Here is a 16,229-nt window from a genome sequence, read left to right on the forward strand (position 1 = left end):
TTTTGAACCACAGTTCAAAAGCATCAATTCTTTGGTGCTTAACCTTCTTTATGGTTGAACTCACATTCATACATGACTACTGGAAAACCATAGCTTTGACTATATGGACCTTTGTTGGCAAAGTAAAGTCTCTGCTTTTTAATACACTGTCTAGGTTTGTCATAGCTTTTCTTCCAAGGAGCAAGCGTCTGTTGATTTCATGGCTGCAGTCACTATCTGCAGTGATTTTGGAGCCCCAAAAAATAAAGTCTCTCACTGTTTCCCCATCTATTTGCTATGAAGTGATGGGACTGGATGCACTCTCACTTGAAGAGAAAAGAGAAGCTATGAACTATCCATCACCAAAGCTAGCAAATACCTTCCTCTTTACCTACCTCTTCAGGTCTCTCCCTTCCTAACATACTTTCCTTCAACCCCGTACCATAGCAAACTTTTTGAAAAAGTTGTCCACACTATCTACACTTCCTTCAATCATTTCCCATTCACTCTTAACTCATTCCAATATGGCTTCCTCCCAGTCCACCTCACTGAAATGACTCTGGTACTCATGCTTCTGCAAACTTGATCTCAGGATCTTCTCTCCTCTGCTACCAATATTCTACTCTTATGCCAGTGTTGCTGAGCTCGGTAAATACCACGATCAATGAGCTGTTCATGGAAGAAATTCAAGAGTCATCCCAGATCACTCCCACTCCTTTACCTATCACACCTATTCAATCAAGAACCAGTTTCTAAGACTACTCTGGTGATGTCCATGTGTAGAGTCTTCTCTTTTGTTGTTGGAACAGGGTGTTTGCTATGATCAGTACATTCCCTGGCAAAACTCTGTTAGCCTTTGCCCTGCTTCATTCTGTACTCCAGGGTCAAATTTGCCTGTTACACCAGGTATTTCTTGACTACCTACTTTTGCATTCCAGTCTCCTATAATAAAAAGGACATCGTTTTTGGGTATTAGTTCTAGCAGGTCTTGGAAGTCTTCATAGAACTGTTCAACTTCAGCTTCTTCAGCATTATTGGTCAGGGCATAGAATTGGATTACTGTGATATTGAATGGTTTGCCTTGGAAATGAACAGAGATCATTCTCTCGTTTTTGAGATTGCATCCAAGAACTGCATTTTGGACTCTTTCATTGACTATGATGGCTATTCCATTTCTTCTAAGGGATTCTTGCCCACGGTAGTAGATATAATGGTCATCTGAGTTAAATTCACCCATTCCAGTCCACTTGAGTTCGCTGATTCCTAAAATGCCAATGTTTTACTCTTGCCATCTCCTGTTTGACCACTTCTAATTTGCCTTGATTCACAGACCTAACGTTCTAGGTTCCTATGCAATACTGTTCTTCATAGCATCAAACATTACTTCCATCACCAATCACATCCACAACTGGGTGTTGTTTTTGCTTTGGCTCCGTCTCTTCTGTCTTTCTGGAGTCATTTCTCCACTCTTCTCCAGGAGCATATTGCGCACCTACTGACCTGGGGAGTTCATCTTTCAGTGTCCTATCTTTTTGCCTTTTCATTCTGTTTATGGGGTTCTCAAGGCAAGAATACTAAAGTGGTTTGCCATTCCCTTCTCCAGTAGACCACATTTTGTCAGAACTCTCCACCATGACCCTGAAGCTCTTGGGTGGCCCTACATGGCATGGCTTATAGTTTCATTGAGTTAGATAAGGCTGTGGTCCATGTGATCAGATTGGTTAGTTTTCTGTGATTGTGGTTTTCAGTCTGTCTGCCCTCTGATGGAGAAGGATAAGAGGTTTATGGAAGCCTCCTGATTAGAGAGACTGACTGAGGAGGAAACTGGGTCTTGTTCTGATGGGCAGGGCCATGCTCAGTAAATCTTTAATACAATTTTCTGTTGAAGGGCAGGGCTGTGTTCCCTCCTTGTTATTTGACCTGAGGCCAAACTATGGTAGAGGTAATGAAGAAAATGGCAACCTCCTTCAAAAGGTCCCATGCACTCAGTGCCCCAAAGATGGAGAAGCTTTATACAGTCAGCAAAAAAGGACCGGGAGCTGACTGTGCTCAATGCAAAAGTAGGAAGTCAAGAAACACCTGGAGTAACAGGCAAATTTGGCCTTGGAGTATGGAATGAAGCAGGGCAAAGGCTAATAGAGTTCTTCCAAGAGAATGCACTGGTCATAGCAAACAGCCTCTTCCAACAACACAAGAGAAGACTCTACACATGGACATCACCAGATGGTCAACACCGAAATCAGACTGATTATATTCTTCACAGCCAAAGATGGAGAAGTTCCATACGGTCAGCAAAAACAAGACCGGGAGCTGACTGTGGCTCAGATCATGAACTCCTTATTGCCAAATTCAGACTTAAGTTGAAGAAAGTAGGGAAAACCACTAGACCATTCAGGTATGACCTAAATCAAATCCCTTAATATTATATAGTGGAAGTGACAAATAGATTCCAGGGATTAGATCTGATAGAGTCCCTGAAGAACTATGGACAGAGGTTCATGACATTGTACAGGAAGGAGTCAGTGATCAAGACCATCCCCAAGAAAAAGAAATGCAAAAAGGTGAAATGGTTGTCTGACGAGGCCTTACAAATTGCTAAGAAAAGAAGAGAAGCAAAAGGTAAAGGACAAAAGGAGATATGCACCCATTTGAATGCAGAGTTCCACAGAATAGCAAGGAGAGATAAGAAAGCCTTCCTCAGCAATCAGTGCAAAGAAATAGAGGAAAACAATAGAATGGGAAAGACTAGAGATCTCTTCAAAAAAAAAAAAAAAAGAGATACCAAAAAAAAAAAAAGAGATACCAAAGGAACTTTTCATGCAAAGATGGGCCTAATAGAAGCAGAAGATACTAAGAAGAGGTGGCAAGAATACACAGAAGAACTATATAAAAAAGATTTTCACGACCCAGATAGTCACGATGGTGTGATCACTCACCTAGAGCCAGACATCCTGGAATATGAAGTCAAGTGGGCATTAGGAAACATTACGAGGAACAAAGCTAGTGGAGGTGATAGAATTACAGTTGAGCTATTTCAAATCCTAAAAGATGATGCTGTGAAAATGCTGCACTCAACATGCCAGCAAATTTGGAAAACTCAGCAGGACTGGAAAAGGTCAGTTTTCATTCCAATCCCAAAGAAAGGCAATGCCAAAGAATGCTTAAACTACCACACAGTTGCACTCATCTTACACGTTAGTAAAGTAATGCTCAAAATTCTCCAAGCCAGGCTTCAACAGTACATGAACCGCGAAGTTCCAGATGTTTGAGCTGGATTTAGAAAAGGCAGAGGAACCAGAGATTTAATAGCCAACATCCGATGGATCATCAAAAAAGCGAGAGAGTTCAGAAAAACATCTACTTCTGCTTTATTGACTATGTCAAAGCCTTTGACTGTGTGGATCACAACAAACTGTGGAAAATTCTTGAAGAGATGGGAATATCAGACCACCTGACCTGCCTCCTGAGAAATCTGTATGCAGGTCAAGATGCAACAGTTAGAACTAGACATGGAACAACGGACTGGTTCCAAATCGGGAAACAAGTACGTCAAGGCTGTATATTGTCACCCTGCTTATTTAACTTACATGCAGAGTACTTCATGAGAAATGCTGGACTGGATAAAGCACAAGCTGGAATCAAGACTGCCGGGAGAAATATCAATAACCTCAGATATGCAGATGACACACCTGATGCAAAGAGCTGACTCATTTGAAAAGACCCTGATGCTGGCAAAGATTGAAGGCGGGAGGAGAAGGGGACGACAGAGGATGAGATGGTTAGATGGCATCATCGACTCAATGGAAATGAGATTGTAAACTCCGGGAGTTGGTGATGGACAGGGAGACCTGGCATGCTGCAGTCCACGGGGTTGCAGAGTTGGACAAGACTGAGAGACTGAATTGAACTGAAGATAACTCTTAAATGTGCCTAATTCTTGTATAAATGTCACCAACTGCAAACAACACCACTATCACCTTTCATTTGGAAAGGTGAAAGGACCTCCTAAATCTATTATGCTTATTCAGTTTTATCTCCAACCACTGTCTCTACTTAAGACCACTTAAGCATTAAGTTCCTTGGTCATGGCATCCTCTTTCTTGCTTGGTGTTTGAACATGCTATTCCTTTGATTAGTAAATTCCTATTCATTCTTCAGTTCTCAGTTTAAAAGTCACACTCTCTACTACTATATATAAAATGGATAACTAATCATAACCTACTGTATAGCACAGGGAACTTTACTCAGTGCTCTGTGGTGACCTAAATGGGAAGGAAATCCAAAAAACAGAAGATATGTGTATACACACAGTTGATACACTTTGCTGTACAGCACAAACTAACAGCCGTTTTAAAGCAACTGTCCTCTAATTTAAAAAAATAAAAATAAAAGTCACTTTCTCAAATGTCCCTTCCCTACTCTCTGGACTAAGTTACATATCTCTATCACTGTTCCCACATAGTTTGGCACAATTCTATCATGGTAATACTGTCAACTCTCTCTCATTGTAATACCATTACTATTCATTATAGTACTTAATTAGAATATGCTGTAGTCTTTTTATCTTCCTAAAATTTAAATTCAATGAAGCAAGAAACTTACTTTTCTATGCTCAGCATACACTGAATTAAATATACACAGAACAAAAGAATAATTCTAAACAATTTGCAAGCTATTCTATAAGCAAAGTAATTCTTAAAGGTCAATAGCCAAAGACTAAAAAAAAATTGTATTCTACATATTATTAATTTATTTTAAAGTATTTATTTACATGTTAAGTTTTTAGAAGCCACTATGCTAAGAACTTCTCATTTTCATGCATTGGAGAAGGAAATGGCAACCCATTCCAGTGTTATTGCCTGGAGAATCCCAGGGACAGGGGAGCCTGGTGGGCTGCCGTCTATGGGGTCGCACAGAGTCGGACACGACTGAAGTGACTTAGCAGCAGCAGCATGCTAAGAACTAGGGATATTAATTTGAATATGATTCTCAGCTCCTCCTCACTAGGGGGAACGCCAACAGCCTTTCTCTCTGGGTGTATATCTCTGCCTTGCCCCTCCATCTTAACTAAACTAACCATTTCTCTGTGTACTGTCCCACTTTCTGTGCTATGTCTCTGGTAACAAACTTTGTACCTGCATTTACAAAAAAAAAAAAAAAACACAATTCCCAAATCATAATAAAAGATATATATCCATAAACAAAGAATAGCATGTTAAATGCAGAGGTAAATAAAAAAGACTGAATATCCAAATTTACATAGGGGGATGAAGTTAAGAAAGCACCTAAGGCCAAAGAAACTGCAATTTGAGTGGTGAGAGGAGTTTGCCACTCAGAAGAGGAGAAAAGACATTTCTCGAAGACAGAACAAAAGGGCTGAAATAAGCCTGGAATATGGAGAGAACACAGGAGTAAGAAACATAAGAGAAAAAGCAAACCATACAAAATGGACAATAGTTTCCTGATCAAGGTATCTTAGAGTTATTACTATTGAAATTAGCCTAGCTTTAGAGTAAACCAGGCTAATAATCATTAGCCTCAAAATTTCAATCATAAAAATAAAATCTGATATATACATAGGAAATTTAAATAGCTAGAAATATTTTTGATAAATCCTAACATAGTTGCTCTTGCCTTTTTGGGCCATGGTTTCCTTATCCATAACTTAGATGAGACAAATTAGATGAGATAATATCTTTTAACACTGCTTGATTTTATATCTTGAAATTGAATTATTCAAGATAACCTACCTTCTCCAAGTGTAACTGTCACAGTCTCTCTGAGAATATTCCCACTATCTGTAGTCCATTGAAGCTGAAATGGGAACACTTACTTCAGTAAAAAGAACAAAGCATTTATCTCTAAAACTATTTTAAAATAGCAATGCAACTGTCATATCTTACCCAATCATAGTATAAATGTGCTGTATTCTATAATTACTTTCTTCACTTGTTCACATTCTCAAAGCATAAGTATACTTAACTACTCAAATAAATTATCTTCCCAAGTTCAGATAGCAAGAATTTGACAAAGACTACTGGTACTCAAATCTATTTTAGTTTCTGAATTTTGGATAGTGAATGACTAAGCGTTTTGGATAGAAAAGAAGAGTAGCTCAAGCTTAGTAACAAATTTCAAACTATTCAGTTACTGAATCTAGAGATTAAAAATGTAGACAGCAGATACTGTTACTTGAGATTTTAATGCCAAAATCATTGTGTGTATCACAATTAGTAGTTTCTGGGTAATTTCCAGGTAACCATTGTGTATATTACTATCAGCAGTTTCTGGGTAGTTTATACTCTCTTCAGAGTAGGTAGAAATGGCCACTTTGCTGGGGGAAACTACACTATCAGAGTATGAGGTAAGCTTTACATCCGCAGAGGGCATATAGAACCAACATCATCACATTCAAGTCTATACTATTCTATTTAAACTTGCTGACATATTTAAAAAGAGGTGGAGATATACATACTATGCACTCAATAAATAAGATATACTTTTATGGAGATAAAATATGTTGATTTTTAAGTGAAGATTACTATTGTTATTATAGTCACGGCTAGAAATTCACTTAAATTTCTTTTTATGGGAGTAATAAAAAACATTTTAGTTAAATCATCACCTAAGAGTTCAGTGTTTACATTTTGGGGAAAAACACTATTTTTCCTTACATCACAGTTATTTATATGGCCTAATAGCAACCACGAATTAGCTGAGAAAGACCATTGGTAATAAAACAAGAAATTACAGTTGTAATCATACCGTTGCTGGAATAATCTCTGAGTTACATATATTATCTCCATTTCTCAAGGATTTCTGTACCTCATGGATGTGATTTCTTATATCATTTACAGTTGGAAAAAAGGATAAATTATGTCTTTCAGGTACTTCATCAGGTTTGAAGAGTTCCCTTTCAACAAATTTTCTGTGGAAATATAAAATAGAATAAAAACATAATCTAGCAATCTAATAATTTAGTTATAGTGAGAAAGGTTCTCTTTTAGCATATAATTCTGTAAAGTATGATTTACAGCTTTATAAGTAATTTATATTTTTCTACTTTTTTCAACACGTTAAGTCATAGAATTCATGCAGATTAAAAGAAAGGTAATATTTTCACTGGTTAAACACCTGCATATCTTAGAATGAGCTTTGATATTTTTATGAATTTAATGAAATCACTATTTTCAGTTCAAAAATAGTATGCTTTTGAATGCTTACTCTGTCAGTCACTGACCTGAACACTTTATATCTGCTGCTGCTAAGTCACTTCAGTTGTGTCCGACTCTGTGCAACCCCATAGACGGCAGCCTACCAGGCTCCCCCGTCCCTGGGATTCTCCAGGCAATAACACTGGAGTGGGTTGCCATTTCCTTCTCCAATGCATGAAAGTGAAAAGTGAAAGTGAAGTGGCTCAGTCATATCTGACTCTTAGCGACCCCAGGGACTGCAGCCCACCAGGCTCCTCCATCCATGGGATTTTCCAGGCAAGAGTACTAGAGTGGAGTGCCATTGCCTTCTCTGACTTTACATCTAGTATCTCCTTTAACCCATCCTATAATCTTGTGAGGTAAGTATAATCAACATTCCAACTTTACAGAAGAGGGAACTAAGGGCTACAGAAATTAAGTAATTTGCCCAAAGTCATACACCAGGCTAGTAACTAAGACAGACTAGGCCTATAACAAATTTACACATATAAATATATTTCATTGCTTTCAAAAGTCTTCAAATAATATATGAAAAATGATCTGCTCAAATTTTACAAGTAGACCAAAAAGATAGAAATAAAAGGCAATGTTGCCACAAGATGGTATAAAAAGTAAATATATAAAAAGAAATAATAAAATTAAATATACACATGCTTTGTGCATTATATTCAGTAGGCCATATTGCAGAGCTATATCATACTTTTGTTCTTAAGATTTAGGTTTAGTAAAATAGTGGATGGCTTACCAAACTTTGGCTCTGTTCTAACAATGCCCCAATGTAAATAAACATAAAATGTCTAAGAAATCTGTTAAACAGAAGTCATGTATTAATTAAGAAATAATCCTGGGAAATACTCATTCAGATCTGACTACACAGTAACCAGCAGGAATAAGGTCAGTTAAGAAGCAGAAACCACGGTGAAGAGCAAGGTTGTACACCTAGACTTTACTTCTAGCTATATCTCTTTAACCATCCCAAGTCTCCATTTCCTCATCTGAAGAATGAGGATAAATACACTAAATTTATAAAGTCATAGGAATAAATGAGCTTGTGCCTATAAAGTACTTAGCATACTATTTGGCACACACATAGTAAATGCCTCATATTTATAATAATTATTATTATTATATCCTGAGTACCAATAAAATTAGACCAGAGTACTATATGGGGCTTCCCCAGTGGCTAAACAGTAAAGAATCCACCTGCAATCCAGGAGCCACAGGAGACATGGGTTTGATCCCTGTGTCGGGAAGATACCCTGGAGGAGTGCATGGCACCCCACTCCAGTACTCTTGCCTGGAGAATCCCATGGACAGAGGAGCCTGGCGGGCTGCAGTCCACAGGGTCGCAAAGAGTCGAACACGACTGAAGTGACTTAGCATGCACACACAGAGTACTACATATAAAATTTCATTAGACAAAAAATTGCTCATATTATTTTGTTTCAATAAAATTTAACTGCACATTTCAAATGGGTTAAAACAAATATCTTGGCCAATGTTTTAAAATCTTTGCTAAAAATTTTCTTTCTATAAAGGTATTTAGTATATAATTCAATATATATATCATTTTAAAATAGTCTAATTTGCCAAATCTGAACATAGAATATCTCAAATGAGTAATTCAAATCATTACTCATGGCTTGCAAAGCATCTGCTAAAAGTGATCAACACATAAATAATATTATTTTAATATGTTAATAAACTATATTCCCTGCATATTGATAGCATATATCCTGGAATATGTCTATAATGTTAAGTGTATTATTTAAACCAGCAAACAAAAATGAAAAACATAAAAGAACAATTTGTTTCTACTGTACCTTAGCTGTTTTCTAACTGCATACACTTGTTCTATTCCCTGTGATACTAATTCTTGAATTTTATGTGCTACTTGAGGATGTAGACGTGAGGGCAATGTACAATTCTCATCTCTAATTGCAGCTTCTTCTTCTTCAAGAGAAGATATGGGAAAGGAGGAAGATGATAAAGGGAGGCAGGGAGTCTCTAATTCATGATACTGATGAGCTTGCTGCGTAGGTAACTGTACATACCACCTAATGAGAGAAAATATTTAAAATTATATTACTAGAAAAAGGCAAGAATTATATACTTCTGTTAATACTCATCAAGAGAAGGAATAATTTTTTTGAAAAATTATATATAATAATATCATATTAAGTGTTTCCCAAGTACTTCAGTGGTGAAGAATCCACCTGCCAATGCAGGAGATGTGGGTTTGATCCCTGGGTCAAAAAGAGCCACTAGAGAAGGAAATGGCAACCCACTCCACTATTATTGCCTGGGAAATGCCATGAACAGAGAAGCCTGGTAGGCTATAGTAAATCAGGTTGCAAGAAAGTACTAAATATATAATAAAACGTGTTTCCAAATATGAGTTTATCATGTTGGGAAAAAACTTCCATGTGGTATACAGAATTCTTTGGTCAAAATTATCCACATGGGGTTGATGAACTCAATGACTTATACATGGCAAATCAGTTTAATACCTAGGGAGCTACTAATACAACATCTACCTTATAGAAACTATTTCTTAATGGAATAATTGGAAAACATAATATAATTTCTCTTATAGACAGAATTCTTGTAAAAGGAACACAGTAACTTGTAAATACAAGAACAATGTAAACGTCATACCTAAGAACACCACCAGCATCTACCAAGTTCTTTTTTAGCAAGTTAAAGGCTTTCTCCTGCTCCATTCGGATTATCTTCCTGTCAATTTTGGGGTCTGTAGGAACTCTATAGTCAGGAAATTTCTGTACTTTTTTAATGTAAATCCTTTTCATAAGAAAAACAAGAATTTGCTCCATTAAACTATAATCTCAAGATTATCTAACTTATCAAACAGAAGTTTAATTTAAGCATTACTAAAGTTTAGAGAAAATTTGATTATCTAGAAAGCATTCAGATCATTATGTGAAAGATATGCCATAGTCTCAGTATATAATACTTAGCAAATTAACAGTAGTCATTACTTTAGTAAAAATGTCTAAACACTATGAAACTAACTTTTTTTTTTCCTGGATCTGTCTCTTCTCCATTCTCCTGCTCATGCCTAATTACTGTAATGCCCTCCTTCTGGGGCTTCTAGCCACCATTATCTCATTTCTTACATCCACTTGCTATATCAACGCCATAATAATTCTTCACATTTGTACCACTGTTGAAATCTATTTGCACCTTAATCAAGTAAAAATGATTTAGCAGCATTCAGAGCATTCTATATGATTCTAGTTTATTTATCCATCTTTTAATTTCTTCAAATATTATATTGCTTTTCATGTGAAGTTTATCATCTCAATGTTCCATCTCCCTCCTTCCCAAGATACACAATGTCGTTGCTGGGCACAGAGTCAGTTCAGTTCAGTTCAGTCGTGTCTGACTCTTTGCGACCCCATGGACTGCAGCATGCGAGGCCTCCCTGTCCATCACCAACTCCCGGAGTTTACTCAAAATCATGTCCATTGAGTCAGTGATGCCATCCAACCATCTCATTCTCTGTTGACCCCTTCTTTTCCCACTTTCAACCTTTCCCAGCATCAGGGTTTTTCAAATGAATCAATTCCTTGCTTCAGATACTGGAGTTTCAGCTTTACCATCAGTCCTTCCAATGAATATGCAAGACTGACTTCCTTTAGGATGGACTGGTTGGATCTCCTTGCAGTCCAAGGGACTCTCACATCTTCTCCAACACCACAGTTTAAAAGCGTCAATTCTTCAGCACTCAGCTTTCTTTACAGTCCAACTCTCACATGCATACATGACTACTGGAAAAACCATAGCTTTGACTAGATGAACCTTTGTTGGAAAAGTAATATCTCTGCTTTTAAATATGCTATCTAGGTTGGTCATAACTTTCCTTCCAAGGAGTAAGTGTCTTTTAATTTCACGGCTGCACTCACCATCTGCAGTGATTTTGGAGCCCCAAAAAATAAAGTCTGACACTGTTTCCACTGTTTCCCCATCTATTTCCCATGAAGTGATGGGACCGGATGCCATGATCTTCGTTTTCTGAATGTTGAGCTTTAAGCCAACTTTTTCACTCTCCACTTTCACTTTCATCAAGAGGCTTTTTAGTTTCTCTTCACTTTCTGCCATAAGGGTGGTGTCATCTGCATATTCGAGGTTATTGATATTTCTCCCGGCAGTCTTTGTTACAGGTTGTGCTTCATGCAACCTGGCATTTCTCATGAAATAATCTGCATGTAAGTTAAATATATACAACCTTGACGTACTCCTTTACCGATTTGAAACCAGTCTGTTGTTCCATGTCCAGTTCTATCTGTTGCTTCTTCACCTGCATACAGATTTCTCAGGAGTCAGGTCAGGTGGTCTGTTATGCCCATCTCTTCAAGAATTTTTCACAGTTTGTTGTGATCCAAACAGTCGAAGGCTTTGGCATACTCAATAAAGCAGAAGTACATGTTTTTCAGGAACTCTCACTTTTTCAATGATCCAATGGGTGTTGACAACTTGACTCTGGTTCCTCCACCTTATCTAAATCCAGTTTGAACATCTGGAAGTTCACAGTTCATGTACCATTGAAACCTGGCTTGGAGAGCTTTGAGCATTACTTTGCTAGCGTGTGAGATGGGTGCAATTGTGCGGTAGTTTGAGCATTCTTTGGCATTGCCTTTCTTTGGGATTAGAATGAAAACTGACCTTTTCCAGGCCTGTGGCCACTGCTAAGTTTTCCAAATTTGCTGGCATATTGAGTGCAGCATTTTCACAGCATCATTTTTTAGGATTTGAAATAGCTCAATGGGAATTCCATCAACTCCACTAGCTTTGTTCATAGTGATGCTTTCTAAGGCCGACTTGACTTCACATTCCAGCATGTGTGGCTCTAGGTCAGTGATCACACCATTGTGATTTTCTGGGTCGTGAAGAAATTTTTTGTATAGTTTTCTGTGTATTCTTGCCACGTCTACTTAGTTTCTTCTGCTTCGGTTAGGTCCATACCATTCCTGTCCTTTATTGTGCACATCTTTGCATGAAAAGTTCCCTTGGTATCTCTATTTTTTTTTCTTTTTTGAAAAGATCTCTAGTCTTTCCCATTCTATTGTTTTCCTCTATTTCTTTGCATTGATCAGTGAGGAAGACTTTCTTATCTCTCCTCACTATTCTGTGGAACTCTGCATTCAAATGGGTATATCTCTCCTTTCCTGCTTTGCCTTTTACTTCTCTTCTTTTCTCAGCGATTTGTAAGGCCTCGTCAGACAACCATTTCACCTTTTTGCATTTCTTTTTCTTGGGGATGGTTTGATCACTGCCTCCTGTACAATGTCATGAACCTCTGTCCATAGTTCTTCAGGGACTCTGTCTATCAGATCTAATCCCTGGAATCTATTTGTCACTTCCACTGTATAATTTTAAGGGATTTGATTTAGGTTATACCTGAATGGTCTAGTGGTTTTCCCTACTTTCTTCAACTTAAGTCTGAATTTGGCAATAAGGAGTTCATGATCTGAGCCACAGTCAGATCCCAGTCTTGTTTTTGCTGACTGTATGGAACTTCTCCATCTTTGGCTGTGAAGAATATAATCAGTCTGATTTCGGTGTTGACCATCTGGTGATGTCCATGTGTAGAGTCTTCTCTTGTGTTGTTGGAAGAGGCTGTTTGCTATGACCGGTGCATTCTCTTGGAAGAACTCTATTAGCCTTTGCCCTGCTTCATTCTGTACTCCAAGGCCAAATCTGCCTGTTACTCCAGGTGTTTCTTGACTTCATACTTTTGCATTCCAGTCCCCGATAATGAAAAGGAGATCATTTTGGGGTGTTAGTTCTACAAGGTGTTGTAAGTCTTCATAGAACAATTCCCTTGAGCTTCTGTAGCATTATTGGTCAGGGCATAAACTTGGATTGCTGTGATATTGAATGGCTTGCCTTAGAAACAAACAGAGATCATTCTGTCATTTTTGCGATTGCATCTAATAACTGCATTTTGGACTCTGGCTTACTATGATGGCTACTCTATTTCTTCTAAGGGATTCTTGCCCACCGTAGTAAATATATTGGTCATCTGAGTTAAATTCACCCATTCCAGTCCATTTTAGTTCACTGATTACTAAAGTGTCGATGTTCACTCTTGCCATCTCCTGTTTGACCACTTCCAATTTGCCTTAATTCATGGTCAGTTTTCATTCCAATCCCAAAGAAAGGCAATGCAAAGAATACTCAAACTACTGCATAATTGCCCTCATCACACACGTTAGCAAATTAATGCTCAAAATTCTATAAGCCAGGCTTCAATGGTACGTGAACTGTGAACTTCCAGATGTTTAAGCTGGATTTAGAAAAGGCAGAGGAACCAGAGACCAAATTGCCAACATCTGCTGGATCATGGAAAAAGCAAGAGAGTTCCAGAAAAACATCTATTTCTACTTTATTGACTATGTCAAAGTCTTTGACTGTGTGGATCACAACAAACTGTGGAAACTTCTTGAAGAGACGGGAATACCAGACCACCTGACCTGCCTCCTGAGAAATCTGTATGCAGGTCAAGAAGCAACAGAGAAAACTGGACATGGAACAAGAGACTGGCTCCAAATCGGGAAAGGAGTATGTCAAGCCTGTATATTGTCACCCTGCTTATTTACCTTATATGCAGAGTACATCATGAGAAATGCAGGACTGGATAAAGCACAACCTGGAACAAAGACTGCAGGGAGAAATATCAATAACCTCAGATATGCAGATGACACCACCATTATGACAAAAAGTGAAGAAGAATTAAAGAGACTCTTGATGAAAGTGAAAGAGGAGAGTGAAAAGTTGGCTTAAAACTAAACATTCAGAAAAGTAAGATGATGGCATCTGGTCCCAGCACTTCATGGCAAATAGATGGGGAAACAGTAGAAACAGTGAAAGACTTTATTTTTTTGGACTCCAAAATCACTGCAGATGGTGACTGCAGCCATGAAATTAAAAGAAGCTTGTCCCTTGGAAGAAAAGTTGTGACCAACCTAGATAGCATATTAAAAAGCAGAGACATTACTTTGCCTACAAAGGTCTGTCTAGTCAAAGCTATGGTTTTTCCAGTAGTCATGTATGCATGTGAGAGTTGGATTATAAAGAAAGCTGAGTGCTGAAGAATTGATGCTTTTGAACTGTAGTATTCGAGAATACTGTTCAGAGTCCCCTGGACAGCAAGGAGGTCCAACCAGTCCATCCTAAAGGAAGTCAGTCCTGGATGTTTTTTGGAAGGACTGATGCTGAAGCAGAAACTCCAATACTTTGGGCACCCGATGTAAAAAACTGACTCATTTGAAAAACCCTGATGCTGGGAAAGATTGAAAGTGGGATGAGAAGGGTACGACAGAGGATGAGATGGTTGGATGTCATCACCAACTCAATGGACACGAGTTTGAGTAAACTCTGGGAGTTGGTGATGGACAGGAAGGCCTGGCGTGCTGCTGTCCATGGGATGGCAAAGAATCGGATACGACTGAGCGACTGAACTGAACTGATGGACCTAACATTCCAGGTTCCCATGCAATATTGCTCTTTACAGCATCAGACTTTACTTCCATCACCAGTCACATCCACAACTGGGTGTTGTTTTTGCTTTGCCTCTGTCACTTCATTCTTTCTGGTACCCATTAGATACTCAAAAAGTACTTTTAGAATGATTGAGAATAAAATAATTTCTTCACATATAGTGACTTTTTCCCAAGTTATGTCTAAAGTTCTAAATTGCTTATACTTCAAAGCAATTGTTTAATGGTCATGTTTAACAGTCAGGTTTTAACACTGTCTAAAGTTAACATTATCAGATTAAAGCTTAACTGGCTTTAAAAACTATTTGAGAATGCTGAGATTGTGATATGACATGTATTGCTAAAATAAGGATTTCAAAGCTCAACTAAATTTAACATTTACGTGTTACTTTTAAATTTTATCTTATGATTTAAAACACTATAAATGTGTGAAACAGAATATTATTACTGAAAGACATTATAAAAGTCTTTCATTGGTGTACATTTTTCATCCTCAGTCAAAGCAATGACTACTCAGTAGTCCTATTCTACCTAAAACTGACTATGTTGGTCTTATATATTGCTGCTGTGAATATAATTGGTAAAATCACTACCAAGCAACTCTCCAACTCTCCAACAACTGCCAGCATTTAAAAAGAACACAATACTTGCCCTAACAATCTAATTTCAAGGAATTTATTCCATTAATATAGAAATAGCTACAGTGTTATTAGCTGCAGCTTCATAAATAATAATGAAGAATACTTCTCAGTGCCTACAGTTCATTGTTGGAGGGCTAAGTAAACGATAATTCATCTACAAGTGGAATATTATATGGCTATTAAAATGGAACCAGGAAACTAATATAATGTTATATGTCAATTATATTTCAATTTTTAAAATCAATTGATCAGTTAATAAAAAGAAGGAATCAGCTCATTTATACACAGCCATGGTGCCAGCTTTGAGACATATTGAGAATGAATAAAAAAACATAGAGTAAAACACCATGGTGCTACAATATAATGAGGGAACTATAATTAATATCCTGTGATAAACTACAGTGGAAAAGAAAATGAAAACAAGTAATTACATATATAACTGAATCACTGTGTTGTATAGCAGAAACTAACACATTATAAATCAATTATACCTAAATTTAAAACAATTTTTAAGTGTATATAGTAGTATATGTCTCTACAATCACACTAGTATGAAACAATAGTTTTGAGCAAATAACCACATTAGGCATTCAGAATGGAAATATATCCATGTGAATTTATAGAAGAAAAGAAGGTATACCGAAATTTAAGGAAAGAAAATATTAGTGATCTTCAACATTTATGAGGGAAAAGTGAGAGATATATATAATAGGCATATATACAGAATATCTTTGAAAAGTTACTCAAGACACTGGTAAGAGTTGTTGCCTTCAAGTGGGACATGCAGGGTAAGAGGAAACAGATTTCACTGTATAGTTTCCGGCACAGCTTAAACATAATAAAAACATGCACATGTGCATATTAACTATTCA

General features: G+C 37.4%; 1 protein-coding gene across 38 annotated transcripts in view; it reads right to left on the reverse strand.

The window, feature by feature from the left end:
• CARF (calcium responsive transcription factor) overlaps nucleotides 1-16,229 on the reverse strand; it is a 75,638-nt gene that overhangs the window by 28,181 nt on the left and 31,228 nt on the right. For 31 of the 38 annotated variants that reach the window (XR_015143618.1, XR_015143642.1, XR_015143708.1 and 28 more), the window contains 4 exons: nucleotides 9,852-9,995; nucleotides 9,017-9,250; nucleotides 6,745-6,907; nucleotides 5,730-5,793 (listed from right to left, as the gene is read on the reverse strand). Coding sequence is in view for 30 of the 38 variants with exons in the window: in XM_086345293.1 (XP_086201419.1) it covers nucleotides 5,730-5,793; nucleotides 6,745-6,907; nucleotides 9,017-9,250; nucleotides 9,852-9,995 (605 nt within the window). In the remaining 8 variants the exon portion in view is untranslated. The remainder of the gene's footprint in view (nucleotides 1-5,729; nucleotides 5,794-6,744; nucleotides 6,908-9,016; nucleotides 9,251-9,851; nucleotides 9,996-16,229) is intronic. The other 7 variants (XR_015143683.1, XM_086345489.1, XM_086345304.1 and 4 more) reach the window with 2 other exon arrangements.

The sequence above is a fragment of the Bos grunniens genome, chromosome 2 (genome assembly GCF_055505025.1).
Source record: "Bos grunniens cultivar Pamir isolate PY7600 chromosome 2, Bosgru_T2T1.0, whole genome shotgun sequence".
Taxonomy (NCBI): Eukaryota; Metazoa; Chordata; class Mammalia; order Artiodactyla; family Bovidae; genus Bos; species Bos grunniens.